General features: G+C 39.6%; 2 protein-coding genes across 7 annotated transcripts in view; one reads left to right on the plus strand and one right to left on the minus strand.

The window, feature by feature from the left end:
• The first annotated feature begins 2,642 nt into the window (after positions 1 to 2,642).
• prss35 (serine protease 35) lies at positions 2,643 to 9,614 on the plus strand. Its single transcript, XM_056258515.1, has 2 exons — positions 2,643 to 3,019; positions 7,791 to 9,614. Exon 2 carries the CDS (start codon positions 7,804 to 7,806, stop codon positions 9,073 to 9,075), a length of 1,272 nt encoding a protein of 423 aa, XP_056114490.1. The 5' UTR covers positions 2,643 to 3,019; positions 7,791 to 7,803; the 3' UTR covers positions 9,076 to 9,614.
• A 1,130-nt stretch (positions 9,615 to 10,744) lies between these two features.
• Positions 10,745 to 25,009, minus strand: part of snap91a (synaptosome associated protein 91a) — a 49,540-nt gene continuing 35,275 nt past the window's right edge. For 2 of the 6 annotated variants that reach the window (XM_056258504.1, XM_056258500.1), the window contains 12 exons: positions 23,656 to 23,736; positions 23,335 to 23,403; positions 22,979 to 23,086; positions 22,357 to 22,428; positions 20,385 to 20,567; positions 14,178 to 14,414; positions 14,062 to 14,086; positions 13,701 to 13,794; positions 13,536 to 13,622; positions 13,330 to 13,437; positions 12,454 to 12,548; positions 10,745 to 12,366 (listed from right to left, as the gene is read on the minus strand). In XM_056258504.1, coding sequence (XP_056114479.1) covers positions 12,462 to 12,548; positions 13,330 to 13,437; positions 13,536 to 13,622; positions 13,701 to 13,794; positions 14,062 to 14,086; positions 14,178 to 14,414; positions 20,385 to 20,567; positions 22,357 to 22,428; positions 22,979 to 23,086; positions 23,335 to 23,403; positions 23,656 to 23,736 — 1,151 coding nt within the window. In that variant the 3' untranslated portion in view covers positions 10,745 to 12,366; positions 12,454 to 12,461. Of the gene's footprint in view, positions 12,367 to 12,453; positions 12,549 to 13,329; positions 13,438 to 13,535; positions 13,623 to 13,700; positions 13,795 to 14,061; positions 14,087 to 14,177; positions 14,415 to 20,384; positions 20,568 to 22,356; positions 22,494 to 22,978; positions 23,087 to 23,334; positions 23,404 to 23,655; positions 23,737 to 25,009 lie in introns of those variants that run through there. The other 4 variants (XM_056258502.1, XM_056258501.1, XM_056258503.1 and 1 more) reach the window with 4 other exon arrangements.

A 25,009-nucleotide genomic window follows, 5' to 3' on the forward strand; every position in this document is an offset into this window, starting at 1 on the left:
ATCAAGATGTGGACATCCTTATAACCTCATCTAAATTCTTAAACAGGTATTCTACTTTGAAAGTAATAAAAAGTTCCTCTGGGGAAAATGTGGTTTGAACCACAGTTCTGGTTGTGTAAAAACTTGGGCATGGCATAAAAAAAAAAAAAAAAAATTTAACCAGATCCCTTAGATTAGAAGATCTTTGTAGTTAAGTAAATGCTATAATATTTTTAATTAAAATATTAAAAACTAAACTTTTAACATTCATCATTAAAAAATGTCTACACAAGATATATCTTTGATGCATAATACCATTCAAAAGTTTGGGGTCAGTATGATTCAGCTTTGCCATAAGAAGAACAAATTATATTTTAAATATATATTCAAATAGAAAGTGCACTGTAAAAAAAACTATTGTTGGTTTAACTTAAAAAAGTAAGTTACCTGGTTGCCTTAAAAAATTTGAGTTCCTTGAAATTAAAAAATTGAGTTAATGCAATGGAGATTGGTTTAATAAATAGTAACTAAAATAATGTTATCTGAACCACATTAATTATCAAAGTTGATTTGACAAAAGAAAAAAAGTTGCGATAAATTATGAAAATAATTGGTTATTTTAAATTGCAATATTTCAGACATTTTTACTGTATTTTGATCAAATAAATGCAGCCTAGGCGAGCATAAAATACTTTTTTCAAAAACATTAAAAAAACTTACCGACCCCAAAACTTTTGAACGTTTTATATCTTTGCTTTGCTGCTTGTATGTTTGATGTATAATGACACAGCATCCTGACCTTTGACCCATTTGGATGTGTCTAAATATTTGCTGTCAACAAATTCAGTATGGCTAACCCAAAGCTATCTAGCTAGATTACAGGGGAGAGGGGGGCTGGTTAGGAAAGAGGCACCCTGTGAATGTCTCTCTCTTTCTGGGAGGAAGCTAAAATAAGAGATGGAAAGGTGAAAGCCATGACCATGACCTGCATAAAGAAACACCTGACTCATTGAGAAGTGAGAAGACACAGAGAAGTGGCTCTCGTTTGAGACAAGAGTTTGATTCTGTGTCATGTACCCGCCCACTCCGCCTCCATCATTTGCAGTCGTGTTCTGACTCTTATCATTAAAAAAACAATAAATATAATACATGTGCAAAAACTTAATAAAAACAATACACCTTGCATTGACAAAGAAAGAGCTCATGATCATTGTAGGGGCACATTCTCTAAGTTGGAGGGTGGAGGCCACAGTCTAAAGCGGTGAGATCACCTTTCTCTGTTCAAACTTGACAGAGAACCTCACAGTGCTGTGAAGGGTGCTGATGTGAGCGGACATTGTGGACGACTGAAAGACTGACCCTTTCCCTAAGTCTCTGATTTGGACAGAGAACTAGACAACAGAAACATCCAGAAACAAGGAAAGAAAGGCAATATACCTGAACGTACATTAAGTGTAATATAAGTTCTTGCAAGATGCAGTCCTGCTGCTTTAATTCCAGCAGTCACTTTAATTCCTGGAAAGGAATTTGTGCCATTTTGTGTAAAGACGCGTGTCAACAGTATTGTTTGGTGAACTCTTTAAAATAAAATAACTTAAATTCGCAGAGCTCCAGTGAATTGTTAAGTGGAAAAATTAACACTTTTGATAGTGTTGATCGGACATCTAAAGATAAACTTGAATTTGTATAAATTACAAAGGAGGATAAATTTAAAGACAAATCTTTAAAAAATCAAGTTTAAAACGTATGTTGGTAATCTATCTACATTAAGTTTTCAACGGGAGGTTCATAGAAATGTAATGTTTGTATTCATTTACCTGAAAAAGTTCAAGTAACCATCACGTAAAAGTAGTCTACTTAAAGGGATAGTTCACCCAAAATGAAAAGTTTGTCATTACTCACCCTCAAGTTGTTCCAAACCTGTATGAGTTTTTGTTATTGTTTTTGTTAAACACAAAAGAAGATATTTTAAAGAATGTTGGTTACCAGACAGTTGTCGGTAGCCTAGCCATTAACTTCCATATTATTCCATATTATATTTTTCTTATGGAAGTCAGTTCAGTTCAGTTGGGTGGGTCAACTGTCTGGTTACCGACATCCTTCAAAATATCTTCTTTTGTGTTCAGCAGAAGAAAGAAACTCATACAGGTTTGGAACAACATGAGGGTGAGTAAATTATGATAACATTTTCATTTTTGGGTGAACTCCTTCAAAAACCTTCCTTGCATGAATCATGAATATAGGTTACTCCAATTGATTTGAAATAAAAAACTGTAAAAATAGTTCATCCTTTTCTATAAGACTTTCCCCCTTTTTATAACCAACAAATAGTTATAGCTACCACATTTATGATTTTAGCCTCACAAAAATTATTCAAATTAATTTTGATTTTTGCATGATTTGAATTTTCCCCTCAGTAATCTAAAGACAAAAAAAGAAGCTTGACGTCATTCACCCACACAATAATCTGCATAGATGTGCACGCAAATGTAGAGGCGTCCTTTTAACTCGCAGACCCCCCGCTCGAGTGTTTACCACATCATGTACACGGACACAAGTGCCAGGGATGTGGGAACGGAACCGAACCACAATAAAGTCGCTGCTGCGCTATTGTGCGCTCAGTGGAACGAATCAGTGGAAAGCCCTTTTGAATTCATGACAGACTCTTTGAATTGGCAAATAAAGATTTATTCAAATCCAAAGATTCATTAAGATCAAGTGCTGAACGCTTTCTCAACTTGACTTTCTCTGCTCCGCATCGTTGCAGAGCATGATGGTCCCTCCCCTATACGAAACTCTTTGTGAAAATCTTGTTGGGACTTTTTTTCCTCCCTTTCCCTTGAACGTCAAGTGTAATTCCTACCAAGGGTTTCGTCTCTGAGCTCTCCCTGTCTTGAAGGTGGAGCAGATATGAGAAGAAACGGACTATCAGCCAATCTAACCGAAAACCTCTGAGATGAAGTAACTTTTACACGCTTCCTGCTTAAAAAACAAGCATCTGTTTGCGGATTGAACATCTCCATCAATCGAATGATAGCAGGTATGACGGTTTATTTATTTATTTATTCATTCATTCATTCATTCATTCATTCATTCTCTTTAATTTTAAAATATGTATAACTTTTTGCATCATTCTAACCTGTGAAAATAATAAAGTGTCATCGTCGTGATCATTCTGAAGCATCATGAAGTGTATATGGATTGCAAAGGTTCTGTGAAAAATTGACTATAATAAAAAGTTTTTTTTTCATGAGAGTTTAGGAAGTTCAGAAAGTTCAGAATACTTTGAATACTTTGTATACATAGCCTATATTAAAAAGGTAAATACAATTATATAACGGTAAATCAGGAATGATAATTAATTACAGTTGGGTAGCCTACTTAATGATCCCTAATCTAACTAACCCTTGCAAAAAAAAAAAAAAAAAAAAAAAAAAAAAACAGTGGTCTCCTTTGGTGGAAGTGTTTACCAAATTGTTTATACAAGGGAGATGATTACCCCGCTGTTAACATTGTTGGTGTAAAATATTCATGAATCCATGAATGAGAGAAAGACATGCACTTAAAGATCCGTCAACTTTGAATGAATCAACCAGTTTTCAAACTTAATTTGAAAAGGGACCAATAGCGCCACCGTTTGTTTGATCAAGTCGGTTAAAAACGTTTACAAATGTGCAAGATTGAGATTTTTGGAAAATGGGTTGATGCTGACATGGACGGGAAATGTGCTGCTTTTTCCACTAAAGCCAGTTTTTAAAAATCCCACTAAGCATCTCTAGATACAGAGAAAATGTCATTGGAAATGTCATAGTGATATTTCAGCAGTGATGGAAGAATGTCAGATTGCAGTTGCTCAATTTTATCACAAAAAAACCCCCCAAAAAACAAAACTGTTGATAGAGATATCAGACCACGTGTCAGAACAGGTTTGCCTGAGTCTGTCGGTTTTGCCGACTTTATAAGGCCCGAGCTGTCTGCATAATTTACATCATAGACTTACTGGAATTTGTTTGGACCTCTGTAAGTGCTTCCCTTGCTTCCCTTCTTACGGCAATCTCCAGTAGGGACACATCTGATTTGTCATTGCCTGAATCCATAACTTTCCTACCACACATTCACGCGCACATATTTCCCCTCACACGTCCGCTGAGGCTACAACAGTATTGTCTGTACAGATTGATTCTCATAGACAGCACGGCTGATGCAGATAATCCACACCGACGCCATGTCATAGTGAAGTGTGAGGTGGGAGGAGAGGGATTCCAGCTCTGCAGGGGAAAATTTACTGAACCAAGAATGGAGAAGCAATCTATATTCCAACCCACACTCTCCATCCCTAACCTGGCTACTGATTATAAAATGTTGCTGCAGTCTGTGTTTTTCTTGGTCAGTGCTCAGCAATCTATTATATGATGAATGTGTGAGAGTGGTGGCTGTTAAATGCATGGCTTTGTGCTTTGCTGATTTTTTTTCTCTCTGTGAGTCATGCTGCACATACTCCACCTTTGCTTTGTAATGGTTATGCTGGTATAATTTTGAAACGTAGCAATGCTGATTGCTAACATATTGGTGAACTTCTATAACATACATCATCAAAAAAACAAAAACAATGATGGGTTGTTTCAAGCCAACTTTGGGTCAAATATGGACGAACCCAGCTGTTGGGTTACATTTTTTAATAAAATGACCCAACATTTGAGTTTGTCTATATTTGACCAAAAATTGGGTTAAAACAACCCAGCATTTTTTAGTGAATTGTTCACCCCCTAAGATTAATTGCTTGTGTTTTTTTCCTCTTCAGTTGCTTTGGTATCTGCTTAATAAATTAATGTAAATCGTGGCCTTCAGCGGTCTCATATTGCTGAATAGTCACTGTTGTCCATGGCAAGGCTGTATGAGTCTGCGTATCCGGAAACCGGCATTATTTTCAAGCCTCTCTTGTATTACACACTCATCTCGTATTGCGATCTCTTCAAATGAATGATACTGGCATATTGTGTCTTAGTTATTGACTGTAGTGAAACTGACCTTGTTGCAAAGCCATTTGTTTTGTACAGTGTAATGAAAACCCAATGGAAACCCAAATCGGTTTCTCACCTTTTTATTGATTTGGTTAGTATTAAGCTGGATAATGTAAAGTCAGCTGGTTATTATTGCACAATAACCACGTCACCTTGATCAGGACCTTTGCTGACGAAGATCCCTTACTTATCTTATTCTGCAAACGGGGGATCTCATTGACATGGAAAACCTGAAAATATCAGGATACTTGGATAAAATTGTGATTTACAGGCCTTAAAACATTATGGAAATGTATACAATAAATAAAAATTATGTTATTATCTTATCCTATGTTATTATTATATTCATCTATATAATGTTGTTTTGAAAATCATGGAAGTGCATTGTTCAAAAGCTTTGGGAACCTTAGTATCCATTTAAAATCACTGCTTTGTTCCTAATATTTATGTGCATGATTTATTTGGTACGCCATAATTCATATGACTTGCATGAGTCAAGAGTCAAGCAGCTTTTCATCACTGCAAAGTGATGGTGGAAAAATAAAATGCACTCAAATCTTAAACTTTATCAGTTAGAGATGTTACCAGATACATAAATGAATACAGAAGTAGGCTTCTGATCTGATAGCTTCCTTTGTGTATCTGTATGTGTGTGGGTGCACGTTTGTTTAGTTTATCATATATTATTTTATACTCCTATATTCATTGGTAACAGAACCAACTGCGGTACCATCCACAGAACCCAAGTATATACTTATTACTGACATTTAGCAAGACAGTTGGAAACGTTTCCAAACCACTGACTCAAAAAGCTCTGACCCACAGGGTCAATATTCTTACAGTCCCCACCACAAACCTCCAGTCTCCAGTTCTCCTCTAATGGCAGATATATTCTGTCAGCCGGGTGCCATTTAAGGAATAATTTTTAAATGTGAGCATACTTTTGCGCTATTTTACTCATTTGTTTAGTCTCTAAAGCTAATGCAGCAAAATTGGCATTCAATAATTACTGTATTTAAACTATTTCTTTCGTAATACATTTTTTTGTCTTAAAAGCAGATTCAAATTTTTTGTTTTGGAATCTGTGGGAATACTATTGTTGACTTAACCGGAACATTAGGATTGGATCTAAATATCTGTGGAATGTGATGATGGAGAATGAGGTGTACTGTATACACTCAACATACTCTCAGGAGTTTTGGAATAGTGCTTCAAAATCTTATTATTTGTCTCCCCCTAGTGGTCATGACTGTATTAATATAATCATCTGTTCCCATCAGTGCTTTCAAGTAGTGATGGGTCGTTCGCGAATGAGTCGGCTCTAAGAGCCGGCTCTTGTAGGTGAACGACGGGAGCTGACTCGCATATCTGAAGAGCCGACTCTATTTTTAAAAATATAGCCTATAGAAATAAAATCATTATGTAATAATGAAATAATGAATGAATTTTATTTAATTTAAAATGATTGACTAATTCAAAGAACAAAAAAAATATAGGCCTTTAGAAAGGCGCACACATTCGTTTCTGATCAGCCTCACATTCTGTTCCTGTCAATCATACACGAGGTGTCAACCAATTATACGGCATGAGGGAGGGGCCGAGCCATTGTGTGTGTGTGTGTGTGTGTGTGTTCATGCTAGTTATACAAAACATTACTAGTGAGATAGTTCATGCTGGTTATAACATGCCAATAAAGAAGAGAGAAAAAGAGGGACCAGTTTAATCCTTTCAGTTATTTATTTTTCTTTAATATGGGTTCTATTATGTTGTTCAGATTCAGATTGTATTTGTTTTGAATGTTGTTTCTATACATCAAAAAGTTGTAATTTAAATGCAAATGTTTAATAGTATTATTTTTTCATAAATCAATGCACTTTTAAAGACATTGTGAGTATGATTTCCTTTAATAATTTAATTAGAAATGTTTTCACGTGATTTTTTTTTAAAGAGCTGTTTGTGAGCCAAAAGAGCCGGCTCTTTTCAGTGAGCTGAGTCAAACGAGCCGGCTCACGAAAAAGAGCCGGATTGCCCATCACTACTTTCAAGCCCTGTTCCTCCTTGAGGCCCCCTTAATATTATTTTTTAGATGTCTACCTTATCTGACACATATTTCAGATCTTGGAGCCTCTACTTAAGAGCTGATCCAATAAATCAGGTGTGCTAAATAATCAAGACATCCAAAATGTGTAGTGCTAGCCTAGGACCAGGAATGAGGTCCACTAATTTGTAGGACGGTCAGTAAGCCAGGTGTATGCAAGGGTTTTGGGAGTTAGTATCAGATACTGCATGCATATTGCATTTATATTCAGGGCAAAATTATATATATATATAAAAAAAATAAAAAAAAAATCTGCTGCACATATGCAATACGCACATACTATGCTGCTGACAAAATGTATGTCACTTGTACTAATACCCTAAAGTGCGCATTACAAATTCAGTTGGCCTATAGGCTACTCCAGGCTTTAAAAAATGTATCGTATTAGAAATAAAATAGAAATAGTATGCCTATGCGCAAATAAATATCCAATATCGAACGATACCAACAATTTAAAACCTCATATTTTTGCCTATGACTGTGCTTCTGTAAGCAAAGCTGAATATGTTGTATAGGCTACATTATACTAAAGAAAATTAAATTGTTCACAGATTTCAGATAGATTGATGTTTATCTTCTTTCCTGGGTTTCTCAGTTAGAAAAATGCTTTTGTTTTCCTGTATAGAAAGAGGTACTGAACAATATTTGATGTGATATTATTGATTCTCTTTTTCTCTTTGTGTCTGGTCTAGGGGTCTCTCTGCAATGGGCCCGGTACCCTTAATGCTCCTGCTTTCCATCTCAGCGCTGGCTGTGCTGGTGTCTGCAGCAGTGGACGATCCCACAGGTGACGATGATTACACCTGGCCACAGAGGAAAGTACCACTGCTACAAGAAAAGCAAACGGTGCATCTGGGCAGTTCAGAGTTTTTGGCCAAGCCGCAGAGTGAGCTCCATGGGATATGTGGCATTGAGTGCCAGCGGGGTCTTCCAAAGCCCAGTCTGGATGATCTGGAGCAGCTACTGTCCTACGAGACCATGTACGACAACGGAACACGCACGCTCACCACCGTCACCGTGCAGGAGCTAAACGCGAGCGACGACTGGACGGGAGGCTCTCGGTTGCGCGCTCGCCGAAGACGAGAGGTCTACGGCACGGATACGAGGTTTACCATCGCTGACAAGCAGTACTCCATGAAGTATCCTTTCTCCACATCTGTGAAGATCTCCACGGGTTGTTCTGGAGTACTGGTGTCCCCCAAACACGTCCTGACGGCCGCTCATTGCATCCACAACGGTACGGACTACCTAGACGGGGTACAGAAACTCAGCGTCGGCGTGCTGAAAGAGCGTTCCCGCCGGAAGAAAGGCCGGAAAGGGAAAGGAAGGAAAGGCCAGAGGAAACATGAAGAAGACGAGGAAGAAATCGACGAAAATGGAGAGATTGGAGATAAGCATGAACGTAAGGGTAAGGGTAAGGGCAAAGGCAAAGGAAGAAGGAACCGTAGTCGCCGCAGCACCGTCTCTGAACAGCCCTCGTTCCGGTGGACGCGGGTGAAACAGATGCAGGTGCCGAAGGGCTGGTTTAAAGGCATCTCAGAGGACATTGTGGCCGATTATGACTACGCCATCCTGGAGCTTAAGAGGGCGCAGAAGACCAAGTACATGGATTTAGGCGTCATCCCCTCCGTCAAGAAGCTGCCCGCTGGACGTATCCATTTCTCGGGATTCGACGATGACCGACCGGGCAACCTGGTGTACCGCTTCTGCTCTGTATCCGAGGAGTCCAACGATCTGTTGTACCAGTATTGCGATGCCAAACCCGGCTCCAGCGGCTCAGGTGTCTACATTCGCCTTAAAGAACCTGGCAAGAAGAAGTGGAAGCGGAAAATCATTGGCGTGTTCTCGGGTCACCAGTGGGTGGATGTTAACGGGGTGCAGCAGGATTACAATGTGGCCGTACGAATCACACCCCTGAAGTACGCACAGATCTGCCGCTGGGTCCACGGGGACTCTAACCAATGTCGGGGCACCTGAGAGAGACTCCATCAGTGGCCTGTCTGACTGCCTCGGTCCCGGCTCTCACCAACCCTTGTGCCTCCCATTTGTGCACTACACAAACTGCTGCATTCATCAACACTAGAGACTATAACACACCATTGAACTTTTCCAAGCTATTTTGATACCTTAATTTATTTTATTAGACAACTTTTGTTATGAATCAGTTGGAACGAATGTACTTCTAGATTCAGTCCTAACGAGAACTAATTCTGTCCTAAACTGTTGTTTTGAATTAGAAAATGTACTTCAATCAGTGTTGTTTGCTATGGGAGGCATTTGTTTTGTCTGGATACCTTGAAAGCTAGATCTGACTAGTTGACACAAGAAAAAAAAAAAACTTTTTTTTTCTGAGAGAAGAAGCTTTGATGTTTGTTATTTTCCTTTTTTCTTTTCGAAGAACACATAAGTATCAATATGCTGGTGTTCTTTGAAATTCTTTATTCTTGTTATCATTGTTATTGTTATTATTAGATGTGACCCTGGATCACAAAACCAGTCACAAGTCGCAGGGGTAGGTCTATTTGTGGCAATAGCCAACAATACATGGGTCAAAATTATCGTATAAAATTATTCATATAATAAAGATCATGTTATATGAAGATATTTTGTAAATCTCCTACCGTAAATATATAACACATTTTTTTTTTTGAGTGAATGCAGCACAATCGCGAACATAAATGGACAACTTTAAAGGCGATTTTCTCAATGTTTTGATTTTTTTGTCCTATCCTAACAAACCATACATCAATGGAAAGCTTATTTATTCAGCTTTCAGATGATGTATAAATCTCAATTTTAAAAAAAATGACCCATGTGGACCCAACATTGACTGGTTTTGTGGTCCAGGGTCACAAATGTTATGATTGTCTTTGACAGCATAAACTGTAACCTGTCTTCATGGGCTATCATTTTGTTTCTGCCTTTTGTATAACAATGCAAGCAGTTAGTTGAAGGTTTAGGCTTAGTTTTCAGAGTCCCTTGTTGACTTTTGGTGCTAATTTAATTTTAAAATATAAAACATTTAAGGACCTGTCGAAGTAACAGCCTACTGTAGAACTGTAAGTAGGTATTTAATGTAAGGCTTGTATTATGAGTTACATATGATCATGTTGTTCTTTACAAAAACACAGGGTTATTTAAATTTAGATATGATTGATAATAAATAGCATTGTAATTATGATAAAGAGAAAAGCAATGCAGCTTCATAGGAAATATAAATCAAAAATCTTAATATAAAATTGATTTATCAAAATCGGATTGCATCAATTTTCATTTTGTACAACTTTTTCCTAAATCTTTTTTATTAAGGACCAAATAAACTGAGATTTATGTATTGGTCTAAGAGGACAAAATATTGTGTGTGTTAATTTTTTTTCCATCAAACTTACATAATCTAACATCTATTTTTTCCAAGTTTGCACATTCCACTTTTTTTTTTTTTTAAACATAGCCCATATTTATAAGAAAATGGTATATATAACATTTAAATTTAATTTTATATACATCAAACATATATATATAAATGGTGTATTATATTAAAATGTTTTTTTTTTTTTACATACCAGGAACATAATATAACTTGTGTATATATATATGTTATATAGTGAGCTCTCCTTGTGAAAACAGACACAGGGGGACACAGGTGGGCAATTCTTCCCATCAGTTTATTGCATCTCAAAGGGCTTACATGCACTATGTAGGGGGTGTCAAATATGAATCAATAAATCAAAATAAAATTTATTTCAAGGGAACAGAGAATTGCAAAGGAGAGATCCAAAAATCTGTCTTTGTCATTTCCATGAGAGATCTAACAGGGAAAGTGATACAGGGCTGTCAGTCAAACCTTTCTGTAACACTGTTTAACAGTGACCTCCTGAAAACTTTGACAAAGATCTAAGAGTCTATCATTGCTAATGAACCTACACCCTATTATCCATGTTATTCTCTTATAAGAGATCTCCTCCACAGTCCATTTTGTTGTGCAAACTACAGTATCACCACTCACCAACAGAGGGAGCATGAATCAACCGGATAACGTATAACAAACAAAGGTCAGGGTTCATAATGTTGTATGAGAGGGTAAGACTGAGAACCAAACATGTGAACGGGTTCTTATACAATTATACAAAATAACACTACATGTACCAGCTTCAGTTTGGATTTCATACAAGCACAAGTAACTATGAGACTCAAACACAGCATTCCACTGACTACAACTGTGAAATCTTGGGGGCTTTTTTTTTGTTTTGTTTTTTGGGAAACATCACCAGTTGAACAAGTTGCTGTACATATTTGTTATTTTAAGATACTGCAAAAGGCCTCTCTCAGAGATCATCTGAGATTTGTAGCACTGAGATTAAGTGGAATTAAAATCCAAATTTGCTGAGGTTATCCGTAAAGATTAACCTCAGGGTTCTTGCGATATCCATAAAGAGTATGTAAACAGTGAACTGACAACGCATTGACTATTAAATTAAAACAATTCAAACTAAAGAATCAAAAAATATATATATGAAAAATAATATGAGTTAAAATACAAAAATGACATGTAATCACCAAGAGGTTATAGAGGAGCCCAGATATGCTATTAATTTATACATAACTCATGTATATTTATATTTCATATATTTATATTTTGTAAACAAACATGTCAGTCGATGATGGGAGATGACAATAGCATTTCTTTTAATCCGATTACCAGGTACACATCAATAAGTTGTCCACAGATAAAAATTTGAGCAGAGGAGAGACCTTTTCATCAATGAGGATAATATACACAGTACCGTCTGCAAATGATACATTGCACACTGCTCCAAAACTAACAGACAACAGAAAGCACTTGAACAACCTGTTTAGGACCTCTGACCCCAAAAGGGAAGTCCCAGAGGAACCAGAATTAAAGTTGAGGGGATCAACACACACACATCATTCAGACTTAAACACTGGAAAAAGTTGACATACATAAGAATCTTTTTTAATCTTTAATTTTCATTTGTGTGCATTTTTTTTTTAAAGATATTTTTTTCTGTTTCGTTCAAAACAAAGATAACGTTGAGATAAGCACATCTTAATTTTTCTCTTTTCTCTACAAGTTACTTCACAGTTTGTGCTACAACATGACACAGGAATGCTGGGTGGGGCCGAGTGGGCGGGGTTTGGGCGGGGGCGGGGTCAGTGGATATCTAGCTGCAGGCTCCTCTGGCATCTGGAGGTGTAAACAGACAGCAGACCTCTCTCACTGGAGCTCAGTCTTTGAGAAAACATTTACTGCAGGTAGAACATGGAGAAAATGTCATGTTACTACGTGAGGCACCAAAGCCTCATTTAAAGAAGTCATTTGTAAGATAATGATACCTGGAAAATTATAAGAAGTCCTTGATGTTGAGATCTGCAAGTGGGTCCTTGGTGGGAGGTTTTTTTGGGCTCTGAGCAGCTGGTCCTGGAGACAACTGATGAAATAAAGGGTGCTTGAGGAAGAGTAATGGCTGATGAAAATTTCATTCATTCAGTCAGTCATTTCAAATGTAAATGTAATTGTTTTTTCAATATCTTTTGCTGTTTTTACTGTTTTTTTTTTTTTTGGATCAAATAAATGCATCCTTGGTGAGCACAAAAGACTCGTTTCAAAAACATTTTTTTTTTAAATTTGTTTTCTGAATATTTTTCAGTCTATCATTCATTTTAGTTAGTAAAAATAACATGCAAAGTGCAAAACTAAACCAAATGTTCCAACAATTATATATGAATTTAAATATAAATAAAACTAACATGTGAGAACTGTTCTTTGAAACCCTGATCTCCTAAAATAGTAATTGTCATGATGCACATTTTTCATCATTATCGTTAACGCGCTAAAAAAACTTTTCTTACAAATATTTCCAACATTTCGTTGATGAGAAGAGTCACCATTAAATCAAAATGGACAATTCTTTTTTTTTTTTTTTATGGAATATTGCAGTATGTGCCCTTTTAATCTTTTATCAAAATAACATCCTCTCCCTCTTCTCTTCTCTGATGACGTGTTTACTGGTGCAGGACAACATGCCACTCACATGAGCTCAAACCACGACCCAATCAATTCCCGATGGACAAACTCAGTGCCCCCTACATTTCTTTCTTGTTCGATAAGTTGTTTCACTCGCATATATAGGGAAGAAATGTCTACTGCAACTTCCATTTCATGTCGACTTTAACAATGTTTGCATGTGCATTTTTGTGTATGTTGATTACTGGTGCTCCGGGTGTTCCTGTTGCTGCTGGCCCTGTAAATGGTGGTCTCATCATGGGCTGACCCATCATCACAGACTGGGGCATCATGGGAGCTCCAGCTGCTGGGGGCTGAGTAAAAAATGACAAGTAAAATAACCATCCATAAGTGCATACAGTAAGTGAAAAATAGAGATTTTTTTAAAACATTTTTAAAAGTGGTTTCTTACCATGCCAAAGCCAGGCTGTGCTCCCATGGGTGGTGCCATTGCTCCAGGTGGGGCGGCAGCTCCTGTGGCTCCAGGGGCAGAGCCAGACTAAACACAATCGGAACAGAAATATGATAAGATATACAAGAAACATTTTAATGTGTTTAAGAAAGAAGCAGCCGCTACCATCTGAGCGCCAGGTGTGCCCCAGCTACTTGGGGCGACCTGAGGGGTCCAGTTTGCTCCTCCTGTCAGTTTCTTCTCACTCCACTGGTTGTCCCTGTGCAAAACAAATAGCTGTCAGCAAACATAATGTGCAAATCATTCATAAACAGCTCTAGGGTCACACAAAGTGAACATGATTAAATTGTGCTCCAATGGATAGTGAATCAATCAAGTTGCCATAACAGTCCAAATGAATTATCAATACGGGTCAGGTTGAGTAAATCATGCTCGTGAATAGACATTACAGATAAGTGACAAGATTAATAGGTGTTTCTGAAACAACATGGACATAGAGACTCGCTGCAACAGACACTGAACTTACTTCTTTTGGATTCCCACTCCCAAGTCTACAAGAGAGGAAGAAACAAGATAAGTTTGAGTCGGCATCATGGGGACAATGACCCCTACATAATCAGTCCATAATTGTTCCATACATACTTCCGACCAGATTGGCGAGTGAAGTGTCCAAGTCTCCTCCAATAGGTTTAATTGGTTGGGCAGCTGCTACGGGTGCCATTGTCGGTACCATTGCGGGCGCCATGGCCGGAGCCATTGCCGGCCCAGCGGTGGGCACAATTCCAGGTGTCAACGGTATGCTCGTTGCAGCCATGGGGGTCCCGCCTGTGCTCTGAGGGGTTATGGCTGGCATCAGAAGGTCTCCTAATCCGCCAAACACTGCCGTTGACAGAGAAGAGTGGGTTAATATAGCCAGCATGGATTGAGAGAGACTATTTTAGCCTAGAATTGATTTGGATATGCAACTTGTCAGCAATCCCATATAATACCAAGGCTGATTTACTGTAACAGAACAGGAGCAAAACAAAAGACAGCAATATTAAAATAAAATATACACAACCGTTCAAAAGGTCAGTAAGATTTTTTAAAATGTTTCATTAGTCTCTTATGCTCACCAAGAATGGATTTATTTGATAAAGAATACAGTAAAAGCAGTTATAATGTGAAATATTATTACACTTTAAAATAACTGTTTTCTATTTTAATATATTTTAAAATGTATTTTATTCCTGTGATGGCAAAACTGAATTTTCAGCATCATTACTCCAGTCTTCAGTGTCACATGATCCTTCAGAAATCAATTATAAAAATTATTATGCTGATTTGGCGCTCAAAAAACATTTATTATTATTATCAATGTTGAAATCAGTTGTGCTGCTTAGCATTTTTATGGGAACGTCTCGGTTGAAGGAGGGAACGGAGATGTAGTCGACTGATTGGGATCACGCTTAGAGAGCCTGTCATCTTCGAGTACTATTAAAACGAGCCAATGTAATTGGCGTGCGTGAAATACATTACACGCTCCGCCCCCGCGGCGCGGGTATAAATACGGAAGTGGATGCACGCACTAGTTGTTTTTCGCTGAGGAGCCGAGCGTAACCTGGAGTCAGCGGTGGTCCAGCAATAGTGGCGACGGGATTACGTCTCCGTTCCCTCCTTCAGGGAACGAGGGTTACATACGTAACCGAGACGTTACCTTTCAGTCGCTCACGTTCTGACGTGAGCGTTCTGACGTTCTCACGACGTGTCGACTGATTGGTATTTTAAAACTCCATCTAGTGCTGCCACCTTCCAGTGCCTAGACAAAAGCCTCCAGATCCCCCCGCAATTAAGGCAGGGAAGGGACAGGAAGGAAAGGACGCTGCGGAAGCCACATCCTGCCCGAAGGGAGGTAACATCTGGAGAATACACATATGAACTGGGCGGATGACCGGGCAGTACAACATATGGAATGTCACTGGGGTGGCTCCAGCCTAAACGGGGGGAGACTCAACCGAACAGTGACGACAGAGCAGGCTCCAGAGATAGGCCCAAGAGGATAAAGAGGGGCGCAGGGATGACCCTTGCTCCCTCAGGAACCTGACGATTAGGACGTGCTTCCCATACTTCTGCATATGATGTTTGTATCATATTGAGTGTGAAGGAACAGCCTACTCCAACCCAACTTGCAGGAAAGAGAGCACTGAAATGACCGAACGCTCTCAGGATCTCCTCACGGAGAGAAGACTCATTCAACGAATAGGTTCCACTCCTAACTAGCGAAGCACAACTGCCTTATCTTAAGGGGGTGCTTGCAGAAGTGATGGTCACTACCACCTATCCTTGTGATAGCGACCTGAACCTCCCCGTCCAGTTCTTTGAACGCGGGTGCCATCATGCCCCGTCCCTGAAATGTATTCAGGGGAAGTCAGGAAGGCTGTCGAGGGAACTAGACCTGGTTGGGCCAAAAAGGGGCAACTATCAAGACCTGTTCTACTCCTGACTTAGCACAGTAGGTGCAAGCGACATGCACGCACAAGACAGGAGCACTGCTCAACACTAGATGTGATAATTCACTGAGCTTCAGGACCATTTCTGCTCAACACCTGAGTGTGATGAACATCACTGAACTTGAGCAGCGCCAAGCGATAATGAATCGCATAGCCGCTTTCTTAGAAGGCTCACTGGGGAACGCATTTCTGCGGGGCCCCGGGGTCAGCTGAGAGCCAGCGTCTATCCAAGGGATGTCCGCTCAGACAGAAACACAACTGGCAGAGGGACGAGTCCAGAGAGGCAACAGATGTAACTGTGGGGCCCCGAAGTGGTCCCTGCCCAGCTGGACCGTCAGGGGATTGGAGTCTCCACTCTCCCTGGCCATAGCTGTCGTGAGGCTCGTTGGCGGCACGATTGAGCAGGCCGGAAAATTTTTATAGTGGAATGAAGCAACCTCAGAAGCTTCTGACTCCAAGGAGAAGGGTGACGGGTGAGTTGTGACATGCGAGGGAAGCTTAGCGCAACGGTCACGATGTTGTCTTTTCAGACCAGTACCAGCTCGCTGAGCAGTGGTGGCTCAAAGCGAGGTGAACTGACAACTCGAGGTAACGAATACCAATGCAGTCGGAGATCGCCCAGGCCTCCATTAAAGCATGTCCTTTGTACATGGTCCCTTAATCGGTGTTAGTGGACCTGAAGGTCTGAACACGGGCTAAAAGAGTTTGGCGGCAGGCCGGGGTGATCTTTTATCACACAGGGCGTGCCGCTCTGCCACGGTCACCTTGGGACTCGATCATAAAACTAGTGCTGAAGCGGTCTTCATATGGAGGAAGCCAAGCGGCTGCGTCTGCCATATGCCCCAGGAGCCTCTGAAATTTTCCGTGGGACTCTTTCTCATTCTAGCACTAGCCTAACACACTCTTCCTGAAGAGACGTGTTGGACCGAGTCCTTCTCCTGAACTGAAAAAGAGATACTCAGCCCGTGGGCAAGATTACTCTCTCCCAGTTGACCTGAAGACCCAACTGGCTATGGAGCACTCGAAGGGTAGGACTTGTACTGATACTTCGTACCCTCGACGCCAGAACAGAGAATGGTCTGTGGAGCGGAAGGATAGAGATCTGAAGTACTGTCCTTCAGGTCGAACGCTGCAGGCCAAACTTGGGCACGGAGCATTTGAAAATGCATTTCTGTGTAGTAATTGAACAGAGGCTTTCGAAAAGGGCCCGTTTCAATTGACACAGGTCCAAGATGGCCATAACCCACCACATATCTAGGGTACAATGAAGTACGGGTTTATAGAAACCGGTCTTCATATCGGCTGGAGGAGAGGCTACATCGCGTCCTTCGCCAGTAGGACTGCGACGTCCACACACAGGACAGGAGCAGCGCTCAACACGTAGGTGTGATAAATATCACTAATCTTTGGAGCATCTCAGCTCAACACGTAGGTATGATGAATATCACTGAGCCAGGGCGAAGCCCAGCGAAATTAATAGCAAGCCGAGTCTGCTGGTAGTTTCGGGGCCAGCTGGAGCGGTAGGAAGCATCTTCAGGCTTACACACACCGTGCCAGAGGCCAGGGAACCACAGACGTACCCGAGGTAGGGCAGCGAGGTGGAGGACAGGGACCCGGATCGGAAGGCCCGGAGGCGGCCCGAAGCAGGGTCTGAGTGTGGTGTACGACACTTACCTGTCTCCACAAAGACGGTTTAGGGACACCTAGCTGCCGTGCTGGCGAACAAGAGGGGGCTGAGGGGTGCAAGGCTTACAGGGTCGCACACCGCCAGACTCGCCCTCTTGGGACCCAGGAACAGAGGAATTTGCTCTTTCTTTGGAGTGTGGGTACCACTTGCTCCGCTTCTTTTGGGAGCAGCGGAGGAACAGACACACACACAAACAAAGACTCCACCTGGCTGTGACCTGGGGGGAGGGAGTGGATCGGTGACCAACTCCCAGAGCATCCTCCTCCATCCCTGAGCGGCCCGTTCCGGAATGCTTTCGCTGTGGCTTGCCACCTCCATGCTGAGGCCTGGCTTAAGGCTGCTGCGGAGGCCTAGTGGGAGCGGCGGCAGGGGAATGCCCTCGGCGACGAGCAGGCGGAGGAACTGCCACCGGCGGCGGGGTGGAGGCAGCAGCGGGCCGCCGAGGCAGGATGTGCCGGATGGCCTCCGTCTGCGCTTGGGCGGCAGAGAACATAGTTCTCCGCCCCGTCGCCGACCAGCCCAACCTGGGAAATTGGGGAGACCAGGAACCGAACCTTGTCCGCAAAAGCTGCTTCAGCGTGCTGTAAGCCCAAACACGTGATGCAACAATTGTGACCGTCAGAGATGAAAAGGGAACGACCGCATCCAGAAACGCACAGGTGGAATGACATCTTTTTTTTTTCTCTTTTTTTTTTAAAGATGCAAACGCACCCGTGTTGCTCTTTCAGGAAATAGGACCCATCACCAGTGCCGGAGCACACATGGGAATGACCGCGGCAACACTGAACAGTGAACTAAAACAGTGAAGCACTCACTTTTCCGCCCTCTAACCAGCCGTCAACACACACAAACCTTTAGAAATTTGTTGCTGTTAGAACAGTAGTTAAGAGCTCAAGCTCGCGATCACCGCTGCACTCGCGCTGTAGAAACCACCAGCACTGGGAGAGTTTTCCAGAAGAACACCGACACACTCGCTCGTTGTAAACAACAGCACTCTTCAGAGACATCAAACGATCGGGTCCGAAGTGAAAGACAACTAGTGCGTGCATCCACTTCCGTATTTATACCCGCGCCGCGGGGGCGGAGTGTGTAATGCATTTCACGCACGCCAATTACATTGGCTCGTTTTAATAGTACTCGAAGATGACAGGCTCTCTAAGCATGATCCCAATCAGTCGACACGTCGACTACGTCGAACGTGAGCGACTGAAAGGGAACCATACATATTTTGGGGGGATTCTTTGATGAATAGAAAGTTCAAAAGAACAGCATTTATTTGAAACAGAAATCTTTTGTATCATTATCAATGTCTGTAACTTTTGGATAATTTAATGTGTAATAAAAGTATGAATTTCTTAAAAATAAAAATCTGTCTGACCCCAAACCTTTGAACGAAAGTGCACATGTATTAAAAAAAAAAAAAAAAAAAATTGAAATCCACACATTTATAATAACATTCATGTGGTATTCAAAAATTGCATCCAGGGGTGTTAACTACATGCATTGGGAAACCAAAAACTGGCAACACACATCAGAACATCTTTATAAACAGGATTTTCATTACATTACAACATGGTTGGACGCATCATGTCAGGCACCAAAGAAAATATCCTCACTGCAGAATTAATTGTACCGGATGGGGAGATGGGCTGAGATCATACACCTCCCAGTCAATGACCCAAAACTTTAAACCTTAAAGGAAAGGTTTTGGGTCTTAAAATTTTTTAAAGGTGCACCAAGTATTTTTGTTAATTTATTTTTTATAGCTTAAAATGACTTGCAGCAATTTTTGCATCTAAAGAAATGAAGAAATATTTTACAAATACTTAATGTACAACCTAGAAAAGCATGAAGAATTCACAACACATTTATAAAGTAGCTAATAATATATGCTGAAAGGATTATTTTAGTGCACCTTTTATGAAAAAGTATTCCGGTACAGTACCAACAACACTAAGGCAGGCAATTCATTCTAATGCAGTAATGCTCAAGATCTGTAAAATAGGCGAGCAGGGAAAAACTGCACAGAGTTCAAAGGGTAAAGGGTGTGCATGTGCAGTGGATGAACAAACAGCGCAAGAACATTCAAACCTCCCAATCCCTTTAGCGTGATCGGCTACAGCGATACATGCCGCAAAGCCCTGAGTTCTCTCACCAACTCACCAATCGCACAGCAGGAGCAAGCAATGAGCCAGATCAGTATGCAAGGAGAGAGTTATCAGAAACGAAGTGCAGAGAGAGAGAGAGAGAGAGAGAGAGAGAGAGAGAGAGAGAGAGAGAGAGAGAGAGAGAGAGAGAGAGAGAGAGAGAGAGAGAGAGAGAGAGATGACAGAATAATGGGACAGATGATAAAGTTGAGAAAAGCAGTATTATAGTAAGAGAGCAAGAATAGACAGAACACAAGAAGAAATGAAAAAGGAGAAAAAGCACAGGGAGAACGCATTTTATAAGCACTGCCACATCCTCTCTGTATTATTTAAGAAGGTCAGCAGATACAGAAGTGCTCATGCAAGACGAAAGTGTGCTGAGAAGCAAGCAAGCTTGAAAAACGGCACGCTGTGTTCAAGAGAAAATAAAAACAGTTTTGGCAAAAAGGTAATTATCAATGTTTAATGTGAGAGTATAGTAATCTGTTCAAAACACCTGGGGAACACATATAATATGATTTTTCACCTGACGTATCGAAGCCACCAGATCCTGCTGCGGTGGCGAGGCCGCTGTCTGCCACTGCTGGTGTGGAGGACACCGGCGAACTGCCGAAGGCATCAAAACCCGACTCCAGCAGGTCAGCTGGGGCTGAGACTGGCACTACTGCTGGGGTTGGTGTAACCGTCGGGGTGACCGGTGAAATCAACCCTACAGACATCAGCGGGTGAGACGCCAAATCCACAATACACTTTTAGATTTTATTTTAAAAAGGTTTTGGAATTTGTTTTAAGTTTTTATATATATATATATATATATATATATATATATGTATATATATTAGTGCTGTCAAACAATTACAATATTAAATGTCATAGTTAACTCGCGATTAATCGCAATTAATCGCACATTTTTATCTATTCTAAATGTCTCTTGATTTCTTTTTGTCCCATTATTTTTTCTAATTTTAATGCTCTTATCAACATGGAAAAGTGGATCGGCTTGCTTTGTGCAAATGTTTTTTTTTTAAAACAACATTGGCATATACTGTGTTCAATTTCACACTAACATTCTCACTTGGAGCAAATAATCTCTCACACAATGTAACACTGTCCATCAATAAAAGGGTGAAAGAAATACTGACGAGGTTCTGATATTGGAGGAGGGGGCGGAGAATTTGCATCAGCTGTGTGTGTGCTTGCTTGGCCATTATCAAATGGTATTTCAGACTGGACGTGCTGCGATGATGATAGCTCAGTTCACAACGACAAAACACACATCACTTTGGTCTTGTCAATGGAACCATTTGGCAACTTTTTAAAAGTAAACTTTCCATTCAGAATCTTATTGGCATCCATTTCGGCGTCTCGCGCTCGTCATCCACTCAAAACGTAACGTTAACCAACTATTTGGCCGGCGCGCAAGCCCAAACAAGTGTGTGCGGCGGCGTGCCTGTTTTGTTTCCGGTCTAGCTAGATCCGCTTGCGCTTTGGTCGACGAAGCAACAAAACGTCCTACCGCGGCGCAAGCGGGCGCAAGCCATTGAAATGAATGGGTTTCATAGTGCAGCGCCGCGCATGCCGCGTCCTGTTGCAAAAGCATGTGAAAAAAACTACAACGTTTGCTAGGCCAAAAAGACCGTAAAATGGGTTTGCATTAACGCCGTTAATAACGTGTTTAACTGACAGCCCTAATATATATATATATATATATATATATATATATATATATATATATATATACACACACACATACACTGTGTATATATATGCATAAAGCAAAAAATAAAAAAAATAAAAAAAATTATATATATATACACTAATACAAATTCCAAAAGCACAAAAAAATTACTAAAGCATAACATAAAATTAAACTGAAAATCTACAAATAAAGGCTAATTCAAAATATTAATAAAAACTATATAAAGCTAAATATAAATTAATAGAGCAAAAAAAAAAATATATATATATATATATATATATATATAATTATTTTTAAAAATCTAACATTTTAAATAAAGCTTTTTATTTATATAATTAGCTTTATTTCAATTAGCAAAAAAAAATTTAATAGTTTAGTTAACAATAACAACACTGCTGAGATGAGAATTTATTTAATTTTTTTATTATCCTAATTTAATACAAAATTTAATTACAAATTATATTATCAGCATAACAATTTACACTTAAAGTTTTACTGAAAAAGTAATCTGCTAGCATTAATTTATAGAAAAGTATTTAATCTTAGCATTATATATATATATAATATATTATTATTATTAATATTATTGGATAAAATTATACATTTAACAAAAAAGCAATGATAATAACTATTATTATTATGATTGTAATTCAATTATTAATTACTATCATTTATTTATTTGTTTTCACTTAATTATTTATTAGGCATTAACTGCATAACATAAATAGAACAGCACTTCGGCAGTGCTTGTTCTAGCTTCTGTTTCATCATCAATCAAAAATGAGATTTGTGACCATACCTCCAAGCAGGTCACAGGATGGTGCTCCGGGAGCAGCGGACTGGGAGTCTCCAGTAGTGTCTCCAAATGTGTCTGTTCCAGAGACAGACGTCCCACAGCGCAGCATGAAGGAGGAGAAGCATTAGTCAGCCTTAAAGCTGCATACACACCGAGAGAGGGGCAGATGGAGAGAGTGAGCCGAGATCATACAACAGGCCCACACAGAATCACACCGTAACAAACACTGACACATGGATGTGCATTCCCTGTATCTTTCCACACTTAAAATGTATACGGCACAGCATGCAAATACACTATACTCAAACACATACCAAATAAACGTCTCTCTTCTCAACATCATCATCTGCTCACTTAACAGACACTGATAAGAGTACCCTCTGTAACTGAAAAACTGGGTTATGAAACAGCTGGTGTATACTTACCAGTTCATAAATTTAAATGTCTATGCTATAAAATGAACTTGAACAAGCTCAGCACCAACGTTGTGTAGTCAGATGTAAAAACCTGATCATAATTCTCTGGGTTACACTGCAGTGGAAGTCTTTGAATATGAATATCTCAATATTTAAGCACTTCCTCTGGTCTTCTAGGTGTTTTTTATGAGAGAGTTTAGGGGACACACCAAGGAGATCCAGCACAGGTCCAGGCTCGGCTTTAGGAGGAGAGACAGGAGCCGCGTGAGCAGCACGTGTAGGAGCCACTGGAGCAACAGCTGGAGCAACAAATGAGTCTATATGAGAAAGAGAGAGACACCTTTGAAAATAATACTAGCAGTTTAAAGTGTTACTGTGAGGTATAGTGAAAATAGAAGTGCATTGAAGAACATTAACCAAATACAGCATTAAATTAAAGGGATAATTCACCCAAAAATGAAGATTCTGTCATCATTTACTCACCCTCTTGTCATGTTAAACCTGCATGACTTCCATTCTTTTGTGGAACATGCTAGGTTTAGCGAGACAAGCCTCAGACACTCACCAGACAAGAGATCACCAGTCACACTGGCCTCAGGCAAAGGTGAGGGCCCGCGTGACACAGCGGGAAGATCTTCCAGACCAAGCCAAAGCAGAAAGAGGAAGTGGAGGATGAAATACAAGAGAAGAGAAATCAATAAGGAGCAGAAGCACGTAAATAACACAGAGTCGTGCTTTTGAGGGTGCAAACATGCACAAGTCCACATTCCACTATGAGGACAAACCAAGACGGAGTGGGCAAAAAAACAGATGAGAAAGAAGAAAGGTGAGACTAGAAGAGACGAGACGAGACGTTCAATAGAAGTATGGGAATCAACTCCTGTACCTGCACCAAATAGGTCTACGCTAGGAGTGGTTGCTTTGGGCTCTGTGGAGGAGCTTTGCTCAGGCATAGAATCAAACATATCTATAAACAAGGACACACATTTGCATTACGCTTCTAGTCAGTGCATAACATGACAGCTTCAAGTAAAAGAGAGAGAGAGAGAGAGAGAGAGAGAGAGAGAGAGAGAGAGAGAGAGAGAGAGAGAGAGAGAGAGAGAGAGAGAGAGAGAGAGAGAGAGAGAGAGAGAGAGAGGAATCGCCATTTAGACGAGAAAACATTTTTGCTTTGCTTGCTTTTTTCCATAATCACTCTGAACAAGTAGCACAAAAGACAATTTAATCAAGTCTGCAAATGTCAATGCAAACTGCAGCATTCAGATTATGGTCAAAAAGCCAGAAAATGATTGCAGGACAAATGTGGTCACTGCAAATCCTGGATTTTGAAAGATTGCAGTGGGATTTTAGAGGCCAAATGTGAATCAGTGACACTGACCACCCCTCTTGATTTACAATTATATATATATATATATATATATATATACTGTATATATATATATATACACACACATATTTTTTATACAGACATTTTATACATATCAATTGATATGTACAATTATATCAATAGTATAATATTTTAGAAATATTTCATATTTACACTACTGTTCAAAGGTTTGGGTTCGGTAAGATTTTTAAATGTTTTTTTAAAAAAGAAGTCTCTTATGCTCACCAAGGCTGCATTTATTTGATCAAAAATAGTAAAAACAGTAATCTTATGAAGTATTATTACAATTTAAAATAACTGCTTTATATTTTAATATATTTTAAAATGTAATTTATTGCTGTGATGGCAAAGCTGAATTTTCAGCATCATTACTCCAGTGTTCAGTGTCAATTCAGAAATCATTCTAATATGCTGATTTGGTGTTCAAGAAACATTTCTTATTATTATCAATGTTAAAAAAAATGTGTGCTGCTTAATATTTTTTGTAGAAACCGTGATAGATCTTTTTTTATTCTTTGATATAAAGTTCAACAGAACAGCATTTATTTGAAATAGAAATCTTTTGTAACATTATAAATGTCTTTATTGTGACTTTTGATCAATTAAATGCATCTTTGCTGAATAGTAACAGAAGTGTATGTTTATATTTATATTTCAAACTATTGTTTATTCCTTAGAACTGAAAAGGTGGTTAAAGTCATGATTCACAAACCAGAATGACCAACAAATAAAATAGAAATCTAAATGAGAGAAATCAAACAAAGAGAATCTTAATAATGTTGGGGAACTAGCGTAGCAAGTTAATACTGTCATAATGCAGAGTAAAGCAAGACAGAGGCAGAACTACAGCAGA

The sequence above is a fragment of the Rhinichthys klamathensis genome, unplaced genomic scaffold, assembly GCF_029890125.1.
Source record: "Rhinichthys klamathensis goyatoka isolate OS25496 unplaced genomic scaffold, OSU_Roscu_1.1 h1tg000152l_1, whole genome shotgun sequence".
Taxonomy (NCBI): Eukaryota; Metazoa; Chordata; class Actinopteri; order Cypriniformes; family Leuciscidae; genus Rhinichthys; species Rhinichthys klamathensis.